The sequence below is a fragment of the Pseudomyrmex gracilis genome, unplaced genomic scaffold, assembly GCF_002006095.1.
Source record: "Pseudomyrmex gracilis isolate BER0280 unplaced genomic scaffold, ASM200609v1 scaffold_0, whole genome shotgun sequence".
In the NCBI taxonomy this organism is placed as follows: Eukaryota; Metazoa; Arthropoda; class Insecta; order Hymenoptera; family Formicidae; genus Pseudomyrmex; species Pseudomyrmex gracilis.
In genome coordinates this window covers 1,985,835-1,997,696 of record NW_018020584.1, presented here as the reverse complement: position 1 = coordinate 1,997,696, position 11,862 = coordinate 1,985,835, and the positions used below count along the sequence as shown (strand labels likewise).

Here is an 11,862-nt window from a genome sequence, read left to right as displayed (position 1 = left end):
TTATTTCTTCAGATCCTTAAGTTTCTTTATTAGTTATATATATATTTTTATTACTCGGCCCTGCCGTTTTTTCCTCTAGAACGTACCTAAAACTATCCAGATCTTCCATCATCGGTAAATCACCTACGTTACCGTGCCTCTTGATTACTCGCACATGATGATCTTAAATACAAGATTCGATTATGAGTACCGGCCTGACGTACGATAACTGGCGTATGAGTTTCTCATCTATGCTTACAACGTTAAATTGTATGAAAGCATCAAGTATCAAGTATCTTGTCGTACCTTAATAATGGAGATTTATAATAAGGTATAATTAATGACTTTCAATAAAAAACTATAAACCTTTATATCCTTCAATCAAAGAATATATATTTCTTTATTCTTTACTTTTATCCTTATGTGAATTATCTAAGTTATCTAAATTAACTAAATTATCTGCATTATCTGAATAATCCGAATTTATCTGGATTATCTTACTTATCTTAATTATTTAATCCAGATACTAGTGCAATTAGACAAGACTCGGAAGAAGCGGTTCGACCAGGTTTTTGTCAAATTTACGCAAAGAACGAAAAACAAGTTTACAAAAAACATTGTTTATTTAATAAGTGTGTTTGTACAGTATAAAAATGATCTATTAGCAATATGTCGATCAAAAACTACAGTTCGGTATGCGCATTACTAGTTGTAGTTTTAATATAAAATATTTATGTATTCATATAATAATTTAAATTTATTTTTTTGAGAGAATAAGTTACGCGCTTTTTCAATTGGTTTGTAAACGACAGAATTTATCAAGTAAAACCTTTAAATTTTTTATCTTTTCCAAGATTTTCCGTTTTTATTCGCAAAATATACGTGTCGATCTTTTTAGCTCGCGTCGGAAGTGCTCGCATAAATTCACCTATTTCTTTTTATACAACGGTGTGATAATGTGTTGAAACCTCAGATCATGAGCCTCTGGACCAAAATCTTTCCAGAGAGAGAGATCCACTTGCGGGAGCTCATTGCATCTGCGGAGAGGATTCCTGAAATTTGGATTATACCTGTTGCGCATCATTGTTGTCGCTTTTAATTCTAAATCTATGTATAAATCTATGTATTGTTAATATTAAACTTATTATCGTTGTTAAACTTACGTTTCAGAGATTCGCTCGAATCCCAATCTTTGCATGTGCTGAATGTTGTCTCCGTTATCGCAAAGCAGTCGCGATATACTCGACTTTCGTAATTCATTCAGTTGTTCTGTAAACGCGATATTTACGAGAGATCTTTATTTTTGTCATTTCGTTACACATTGAAATAAATAATAACATACCGAGCGTGAATGCTATTTTCGGATCGCCGGTTTCGAACCAGTAACGATCGCCGATTCGCGTTTTCTGAAACTGTTTCAACATGATGCAGAGGAACGTCGGTCCACTTAGCGTTCCGGGCACGTGTCTCTCCAGGGATCCGCCGACAGTCAAGTCGATATCCTCCGGGCTGGCGTACAAAGTGGAGAGTTTTTGTATGTCCTAGAAATTGAATTAATTATACATTTTGTAGCATAAAAAACACATCAATTTTATTTGTTTGTTTTTTTTTTAACCGTTTTTCTCTTGCTCACCGAAAAACTTATGTAGTCAGCTAAGTCGTTGAAAGTCTTTGCTCTCGGCAATCCGCAGTATTCGCGGTAATCGTTATAGCTGGCGAGACCGTGATCTCGGTCTCTCTGTACGTCTATCGCCCTGAGATCTGATCCGAGGATTCTTCCTCTCTTGAAGAAAAAGTGTGTAATCTGCGAACAATTGAGTAACACTTTGCTTTTAGCAAAGATCGCATTTTTTTACTCTTAAAAAAACGTTCTAAATAATAATTTTATACACTTTACCGCTAAGACGCAAAAATAGTTTTTATTTTTTAAAATATTCTTTAGTATTTTGTTAATAAATTTTATATCTCCTAGTCGTTTTCGCGAGTACCTCTTCGTCGAAGAACGGATCGGTCATTTTTTGCTGTTGAGAAGTTAAACCTCTCGTCAAATCATCCAGATTGTTGTTTCTTTCTATAACGGCAGGTCTGTTGAAGTGATCGCTCAATCTCAATGTAGAAAAAGGAGAGTAGAGTCGATGTTCCGACACTAAACTGTAGAAAAGAATTTGTTACTTTGATTTTATATTTTTAAAATAACTATCACATGCACAAATCGCTTTTTCTTGAGATGTTAATAAAAAAAAAACAGTTTTGCAAGATAATTACTTGAGTTGGCCAGCGATATTCGAATGAAAATATCTAAAAGCTGCGTTTGCATGCTCGTTAAGAGTGTTGGCGGTAACCGTTTCGTCGTAATCGTTCACGTAACTCTTGGTATCGTACAAGATCTTGTTCTCGTAGACTTGTCTGGTACCTGTGTAATGATAATTTTTATCAAAAACGTTGCGATTTACATGAATTTATTTTACGCTTCAAAAATAAATACCTAACAAAATAGGCAGCCATTCGTAATACGCGATGTTCTGATGTTCGGCGATTACAATTCGGCGCGTTTCCTGAAATATCGTCTCGTCGGTCCAGTGAGGATTTAATTGCGCCAAGTAATCGGCGACGCGATTGTGTTCCCTGAGCAATATGATGTGCAGAACCGTCAGTTGCGGGTTTTGATTGCCCCGCGAATCGCCTGTAAACACACTTTATTACGTTGCTTTTCGATTCTTGTAATTTCTTCACAAATCAGACAGGTTTTCTCTACGCAAAAACGATTATTCGCTTCTTTAGAAAATTAGATCGCGTGACTTGTATTTCATTTTTTACTTTCTCACCGGTAGCGTAGCACGGCTCGAATTCGTAAACCATATCACACACGGCGGTTTTGTTCGGGGCCGATGGTGGAAATTCCCTGTTATTTTTCAACTCTGTATTCAAACGTCCACCGGAACCAGTGCGCAGATTAGCCGCAATCTCGTCACTCGAACCGTAAACGAGCGAAAGGTCCAAGTAATGCGTGACAGTGTTCAACTGTAAAAAAAAAAAAAAATACGTTGAACTGAAAAATACATTGAACTGAATTAATATATCTAATTTACATTTGTGTATCTATCGAGTCCAAATTTAATACGTTAATAGTCACCGCGCGTTAAAGAGATTTGACTAGATTGATTATTTGTTACTTATAGAAATGTCGCGAAAATAAATCGTATCGATATACAAAACAAGAAGACAGTTCAAAAAAATATTCTAATCACGGATAAAAATAAACACCTGAGACTGTGTCGGGGTCAAGTCCGCTGTCTACGGCAGCGTGAATTTTACAAAGACTATATACATGTGTATATATATATATGTTATATATGCTGTCTGTATTTATATATATATATATAAATACAGACAGCACGCGAGAGTCTATAATCGACAACTGCATTCTAAGTTTACTCGTTACCACATCCGCGCGTGATGTAATTTTGCAGATGAATGTGCGAGTGTGAAACCTGTTCCGCTGGCTTGTTCGGAGACGAACATCCACGATCAAGGTCGGTCGTACTACGGACAAAGTTCATGCACTCTATGGAACTTCTGTACACCGGGTCGTTGTAAGGTATGAGAATTGGTAAGCATCGGGGCATTGCCTCGTGATTCGGCACCAGCCGACCGTTGAAGGTGCAACATCGCGTGGCGTGCGATTCTATGATTACATAAAGATTAAATCGCTCGAGCACAACTCGATATATCGTAAAAAGAAAAAGATACGATAATTTTTTTAATATATTGTAAGAACTTACAAATATATTTATATTAGAGAAAATTTATACGTGAGAAACGCGAGAAAAGAGACGCACGTACTCGATTGAGTCGTTCCATCGATTAAACCCATATCGTGCGTGATAAACTGTCCGTATTGCATCGTTACCAAAGTCCACATTCTGTCATCGATATCGACGTTCGGAAACATCGTGTAGCTGACGGCTCGTGCCAACGGCAATTCCGCACCGGTTATCGATCTCGACGGTGCTCGGATTCCTGCGTTAAATTAAAGTTTTTTTTAAGAGACTTGAAAATATCGAATCTTTTCACAAAGATATCATCGTTGCACAGGAGTCATTTTAATCGGCGCGAGCGTCCACATGCACTTCTCGCACATATTTTGTAGAAATTTTAGAAAGTATTTGTATCCGCTCTCTATCTCTCTTTTTCTTTCTCTTTCTTACATGAGTTGGTGAGCCAATAAAAAAAAATTAGATTTAAACCAGTTCCAAGTTTACGTCATGTTCTGCTTTACTGCGCAAAATCTATAAACATATATTTGCATCATTGTGTGTCAAATTGAATATTGGAGAAATCTACTGCTATATATATAAAATTTGAGGTCTGTTGAAAAATAAATTTACTACTGGAAAGTGACAATCGATGAGCGTCAATTTGTTCGATTTAACAAAGCGTTGAAACTTTCTCCGAAGCTGTGACAAATTTTTAGAATTTTAGCTTGAACGTCAAAAAAAAAAAAAAAAGCATTTTATCATATTACGAAACGATTCTCAAGATGCTCAAATATATAAAACGTTTTTTTATATTACAAAATAAAATCGCTATATTAAATTGTCTCTGATCCGGTTATCGCGGTTTGGTTAGCTGCGAAGTAATAAAAATGGCGAAAAAGAGTGAACGCTAAAGTTCTTTTCCGCACTTGTGTACTTCTTGCATCATCAAGTCGACCGTAACAACATTTCGAACGAGGGTACCTGTTGGTGCAGCTAGTGAGAATCGATATTATCTGGTGTCACGAGCGGTAATTCAGTCCAAGTCTTTTCTTGCTATCATCTGAAAGTTTTGTAAACTTCCAGCTGAAGTATAATAACAGTTCTTATATATATCCACACAAATTATAATTACTTCCGACTGGAATCTAAGAAATTGTTTTCTTTTTTTTTTCACGCAATTGCTAACAAAATTTTTTTCAATAATCACTATCTCATATTTTACGTTAAATTTGTTCCGGTAATATATGCTCTTTGACATGTGCAAAGAAGCACACTATCATAGAATTAAATAAACATTCTCACCATCGCTGTAACGTGGATGTACGAGTCTTCCGTATCTCGTGTTGGCCAAACCCCACGTGGGATTCTGAAGATTATTGCAAGAACCGTCGTAACTACGATATCGCGAATGCTGACAAAATCGAGGAAATGAGTCTCCGCATTTAATTTGCTGATGAATGCCATCGCTCGTGTTTTGGCCAAATGGAAAGCTTTGAACAAATAAATGTCACAAGTAAACAAATTGAGCATTTGTCACATAACGCGCGATATATAATTTCCAGACATTATTTATGTAATAGATATGCTTCATATCATTTATCTCGGACTTACAGAGAACTCGGAAAATTCACCGAGGATGGAAAATACGTGACAGTTGGGTGATAGGTGTTGAAGAGATGTTTATGGGCTGCGATCGTGCTGAAGTACGAAGTTTCCGATTCCTCTAAATCCGAAGATGTTTTTCCTCGTCCTTTTTAATAACAATTATATTTACATGAAATATAAAATATTTGGCAAATGTCAGATTACATATTAACATAAATTATACATTAAAAAATTACACAATATGTAATTAACAAGTGTCATCAAAGTTGTGAGGTAATTGCTCGTTTACTTTTCCAAAGTGAGCACCGTGCTACGACTTTCCCACGCAACATTGAATGTTTTATTCACGACAGCAGAGATTTATCTCGCACAAACAGTGTATCGATACGCCGCGACGCTTGATTCTCGTTGCGACAAGAGATTTCCTTTCGTTTATCGCAATTGCCATCGAATCCGGCAACGATCGCAGCTGCCGAGAGACGATGTCTCTGTCATCAATCAATACATAAATCTCGCAGATCCGTGTGTGCGAGAGAGAATCTTTGTTTCAATGTTAAATGTTACACCGACAATAGACGGATTCGGTTCGCCGTCATGCACGGTGAACTCGTTGATATAACTTCGACTTGAAGGTGACTTTTTGTCAAATTGCCCAATCGGATTTAGGGAAAAAAAGTCTTCAGGAAATGTAAATCGGCAACGGTATATAATGAATCGTGAGTTATACACGATCGCGAAACACCGAGCGGTCTGTTTTTATCTTTCGCAATATTTCTTTCAACACTGTCTTAAATGTTAAAACGACACATGTTACCGTTCGACATTTGCGCGAAACATGGTGAACATATATTTTATGTGACAACCGACCGCGTATGTAGACGCGCAGTATATATGTACATTTTTCTTTCTCTTAAGGAAAATCAATTACGTCTCTTCCGTAATATAAAAAATATATTTAACAGACGTGGATATTTTTAACGGATACTATTTTATTTTTTGAGCTTATATAAAATTTCGGATTGGTTCTGTTACGAATATGTGACTGAACCAGCGCACCACAATGTTGCTACGTGCGAATGCTCGAGACACGTTTACGCGACATTGCACAGCGAATTAGCACACGCAATTTTACGTGCATACATTTCACGGCTAAACAATTTCGCAGAGAGATAGAGAACCCTTGATTGGGTCCCGAGCATTCGCCGTTCGTTTGCCCGATGCACGATTCCGCTTCTTAGACCTTCCCTCTCGAAAACGTAACGTGCATTCCAGCAGTGCACGCGCGCGAGCATTTTCTATCTCTCACGAGTCATTTCTTGCCATTAACTCCCACCTGTTGCACAAGAAATGTATCGCGTACACGGTTGCGCGCGGTCTCGGCACCCACTTGTCTCCGTTCCGATTATTAATTTTGTATAGGTATTCAGGAAAGTAGACACGTATATGTATGTATAAAAAAATATACAAAAACCTATTCAAACCGGATGACTGTATTGATCCACGCGACCTTACGTAAAAGATTAACGTGCCCGAATACGTAAAAAAAAAAACTTTACACACTTACACATTATAAGAGGACAAGCGCGCAAAAAAGATCACTTTCAAAAGCAATTGCGTGTGTACTTACGATTGGTTAATGACGGAATTGTTGACTCGAAATTAGTAGATCAAAAAAAAAAAAAAAAAAAAAAAAGAACGTTAACGAAAGTGACGGGAACAATGTGTTCCTGAAATCAATTGGGTGAAGTTACGTCAAAGTGTTGCTTTATGAGAGATTTTTTTTTTTTTATTACCGCGGCCGAGATTCTGCATAGGTTTAAGCTAATATATAGAAGCAAATGACATCGTGTTAATGAAGGTTTGAAAGTTTGAACAAAGTGTGTGAGTTGGAATGTTTCATAAGATTGAAGAGAGGTATACATTACATGCTGACTAATCGTATACATTTTTATATCGGTTACTTGCTGAATCAGATATTATTAAAACGTAAATTATAAATTTGATTTATGATACAATTGCGTACGTAGAAAGTTAGAGCTGATGTTTTTAGATAAATAACAATATTTTTTCTGCCGCTGTAGACAGGTAGAAAAATATATTTATTGGTAAGGTTAATCCACAATTAAAAAACGTCATCTTTGCGAGTAAGTTTACCGTACGAGGGAAACAGAGTAACTAACAAAAATAACAAAGTACCTGCGTGAGACGAAGTAGTCTGTTTTTTCGCCGTGTTATCATCACCACTTACGATCACTATCGTCTGCAAAAGCGACGCAATGAAGAAGCCTGCAATCCAGAGACCATTCTGACCCTGCATGTCTCTGAAATAAAAACGTAAAGCTATGTTTTTTTGTGTTTCTATTTTGTTTAATTTTGAGTAAAAAAAAATTATACTGTTCCAAAATTATTTTATTTACTGTAACACACACAATTACTGTTAATTAATTATGATTCGATCTATTAAGTACAAGTGCATCTCGAGCGATGTACACATAAAAAGATGATACTTTTGAAATAAATTATTCCGCATGCAAATTAACAACAATGTCGTTATTGATATACGCATGTATTTAGTCATAGTTAAAAGTCTTACACGAAAATAATAATATAATTATAAAATAACAATAAAAATAAAAATGATAAAATAACAACGTGTAGACAATACGCAGAAACTGATGTTAAAGTTTCATATGACACCTTGTGATCGCGAGTCAAAACTACCACAAAAGCGTTGGTAAGCAGCTGCTTTTATACACTGTCGGTTGAATATCGTTCTCTTGTTAAACAGGTCCTAATACATATTAATTTCCGTATACGTCAAAAAGGAAAATAGAATTTACGGCACACAATGAGGCAGATGGCATGAACATTATATTGCGTTACCTTGGTATCTATTTCCATACATCTTCTCTCGACACAGATAATTTCGTCTCTGAAAGAGAGAGACGAAACGCGCGCAATTCTAAATAACGTTCTGATATTATCCATCGGTATAAATTTTAATTTTCTCACATTAGAAATTTTAATACATCTGCGCAATGAGCGCGAGAAGACGTGGGAGAAGACGGACGGACGTTCCTCGAAGGAAACTTTCCGACTTGCGGTGTGTTTACATTTCTCCGACTTTAATGTTCGTCTTGCTGACACTTGCTTGAGATGTGGTGATTCAATTTCCCGTTAATGCGTGGAAGTCTAACCGCAATCGCGCTCACTTTCCGAATGCAATTTCCACGACTTTCCTTGATCTTCGGGACGTGCGTGCAATGTTAACGGGATATCCGGGATATTTCGCGCGAACGGCGAAAGGACGCGTAAGTATAGCACATGTGCGATCGTGTACCGCATCACGTACGCGAATGTTTTCTTTTATTTTCTTTGGAGAAATTGTCCAAGACGCGCGCGAGATAATGCAGATTGAATTATATTTGAATATGTTTGTTTCTTTGATTTGCCTGTCGCACACTTTTTATTCATCGGTTTTTTTTTCGTCGTCTGATCGTTAATTTAACTATAAAAGGCGTAATACATACAATTGTACGTGCCTTTTTGTAATTAGCTACACTTGGTGAGCAACTCATGTACTGTTTTTTTATTAATGCTCATTGACTTTCTTTCCAATCAATAGCGCTTGCGCGGCTTTCCGTTATGTGTATCAGGTTACATAAATGCCTTCAACTGTAATAAAAACAACAAGCTTGATATATGCGATTTACCCACTAAATAGAAACTCGACGGCAATGCATTGCGCATTAACGGCGATTACATCGCGATCAACTTTTATCGTTAATATTACAATATGCATAATAACACGCTCGTGTGCGCGTGGAAGTGCGCGTTTCGCCAGTGTATTACACTACAATAGTTCAGCGGCGCGAGGACAAAGAAGTTAGTGTAATCTCTGATTTCGGACGTTTTTATTGGGAAAAATACATACACCGCTTCGGATAAACCGCTTGTAAAGAAATCTGACGCTTGGTTTGACGCGCGCGGTATCAGAAATTAGTTTCGTAACCGCGTGACAGTGACAATGATGACGCGCGAACGGTGCTATTGAAATACCTGTCTTCTATTAAGTCTATTTCATTTAGGTTATAAGACAAAAAAACATCGCCTATACCACGTAATAATATTATTGACGTAATTCTTTTTCTTGGATGAAAACATTTAGAAAGAAATATTTTCAAATATCGAGAACGTGCGTGTGAGGATTTCCCGGGATTACGAAAAAGAAATCGAGCGCGAAACTGATTTTGAAAGATCTGCGGAAAATTCTTGCACAAGACTCTTTTAATATTAAAGAATATCCATCGCAATAAAAAAACTCCGGATTAAATCTTCAGCTTAAAGCGATGTGTCACAATCCGAGCTACTGCTGCATATTCCACATTACGCAAGATTCATCAGCTTAATGAGATATTCGATATCGCTTTCATGCATAAAACATCCATCCCCCCGAAGAAAGAGAGACACTTCTTCGTTCTCACCACCCGATGTCTTACTTCGCACACATCACCGTTTTTGCGCAATACCGCGCAAAAATTCGATCGCGAATGCGAATTATTGTTGCACCTTTCGCGACGCGATAACCTTATTCGCGCGAAGAAAAACGCGCGAGTGGTGATAATAGGAACGAGATTTGCGCCCCGACTTTTTCCATTATTGGCAACAGATCGGCTTGCACAATTTAGCTCGGCGATTTGTATCTTACGCTCGCATCTACGTGTTGGGTGAAGGTCGTCCGATTTTACTACCGGTTGCAAGAGACAATGCTGTCAATGTGCGGTCTGATTTTTTTTTTCGTAGCGCAACAATAAAAAGTATGTGTTTCGCATGATGATCAAGTATCGTTTCTTTCGCACGTGTTAAATCTTTCGAAGAGCGAAAATTGTTTCTTAATTTATTCAACTAGAAATTCAACATCAAACGAGGATGATATATAAATTTCAAACGCGTGATAAAAAAGTGAAATAAATATCTTTGGTAATTTTGAAACACTTCTGTACTTAACTACATCTATGACGTAGTTGCATAATGAGAAATTTCAAGATGTATTCGCGCTATCGACAAGTAATTTAATCAATTGTAACATCCTTATATATCAATTCCTGTTTTAAATAATTCACAACAATAGTGTTTTTGCTTACGTACATCTGAATAAACAAACATGATAAGATATGACAGTTTTTCAGGAAAATTTATATTTATTTGTTGCAGCCGCGTGATTAATGGCGTGAATTTCAGATAAGCAATTCGGTTGTGCTCGTACGCATGAGAGAACTTGCGAATATATGTACCTGCGAGAAACCGTGAAGAAACTTGGATTGGTAATTAGCGTTTAAGGTAATGTTATGAATCGTACGCTTGCGCTGCGCTGTTAGTTAGAAATTTATTTTGCCAAAACTAATTAACTATAAAAGCATAAAATTTATATAAAATTAACGTTAATAGACAAATGAATATACTGAAACATGATTATTTTGGTCTTGCAAATGTATTTCTCATAAATTATTCATTTAATTAAAAGAAACTGCGTAGTCTGTACTTGCATTTTGTATATTATATAAACAATTATGCGCGGTACATGTTTGTGCAAAAGTGAAATTCTTTCTGACACAAAAGAATATTGAGATAACTAAGAAGCACACATTAAGGACAAAATCGCGACTTCCTTTTCCTCGATTAATCACGACATTCATACGCGACATTTGAACGCAATGCGGATTCTGACGAACAATTAAAAGTATCGATTTGGACTTCGATTTCCATATTTATTGACCAGAAATTAGCAATTAAATTGTCTATCAAGGAACTAGAGTGTATGCATATGGACATTTTCAAGGTTCGGCAACCATAAATGAGACATTTAAAAAATGCGCAATGTAACAAGTGTTGCTTTGTTTTGTACACACACGTATGTTTCACCGAGAAGAGATTTAACTCCTCGTTCTATTCTTAAACAAATAAACCGTATAAAACCGAAATTATAAAAAAAAAAAAAAAAAAAACAAATCACTTTTGCTTGTGAGATTTTGAAACTTTGACAGAAGAAAAAAACTATTTCTCGTAAGAATTTGAAATTTTTATTTTGGATTTAGCGCGACAGCTTAAAAAAATGAAAAATTTAGGAAGCATATTTAAAGTTCGGTCTAATAATTCAATCTGCTCTAATATCGATTACTTGTACATAGAAATTACATGTAACTTACCGAAGTTCTGTGTTTCAACCCCTAATTGACGTAAGGAGTATGTCGAGCGTCTCGCTTAACTCGAAACTTGAAACGGTGTTTTACCGAGTAGGCAGGTAGGTTGATACGCGATTAAGGTTGTATTCAGGGTAAGATAAAAGATATGCCAGATTATTCGAAATTTGCCAGTCAGTAGATAATATTAAAAAAAGAAATTATGCAAAATTTCAGCTTCTTTGCGAGCCTTGTTAAAAAGTTAGTACGATTTTAATTTAACACGAGTTCTTATGGGANATATATTTAATATACATAAAACATTAATATTTGTAATTTTA

General features: G+C 36.2%; 1 protein-coding gene across 1 annotated transcript; it reads right to left on the bottom strand.

Moving 5' to 3' along the window:
• Positions 1–621: 621 nt before the first annotated feature.
• LOC109864064 (peroxidase-like) lies at positions 622–11,658 on the bottom strand. Its single transcript, XM_020444908.1, has 14 exons — positions 11,549–11,658; positions 7,539–7,663; positions 5,349–5,487; positions 5,040–5,227; positions 3,823–3,999; positions 3,471–3,664; positions 2,805–3,000; positions 2,465–2,662; positions 2,245–2,392; positions 1,968–2,130; positions 1,613–1,783; positions 1,322–1,520; positions 1,143–1,248; positions 622–1,031 (listed from the first exon to the last, which is right to left on the bottom strand). The coding sequence occupies exons 2-14, from the start codon at positions 7,657–7,659 to the stop codon at positions 908–910; spliced, it is 2,124 nt and encodes a 707-aa protein (XP_020300497.1). The 5' UTR covers positions 7,660–7,663; positions 11,549–11,658; the 3' UTR covers positions 622–907.
• Between the last annotated feature and the right edge of the window lie 204 nt (positions 11,659–11,862).

Excerpts from the sequence above, each read along its gene's own strand:
- LOC109864064 (XM_020444908.1), bottom strand. The coding sequence starts at position 7,659 with ATGCAGGGTCAGAATGGTCTCTGGATTGCAGGCTTCTTCATTGCGTCG. Across the intron at positions 3,001-3,470 it reads CGAACAAGCCAGCGGAACAG|TTGAACACTGTCACGCATTA; the intron begins GTTTCACACTCG and ends TTTTTTTTACAG. Across the intron at positions 1,784-1,967 it reads ATCCGTTCTTCGACGAAGAG|ATTACACACTTTTTCTTCAA; the intron begins GTACTCGCGAAA and ends AATTGTTCGCAG.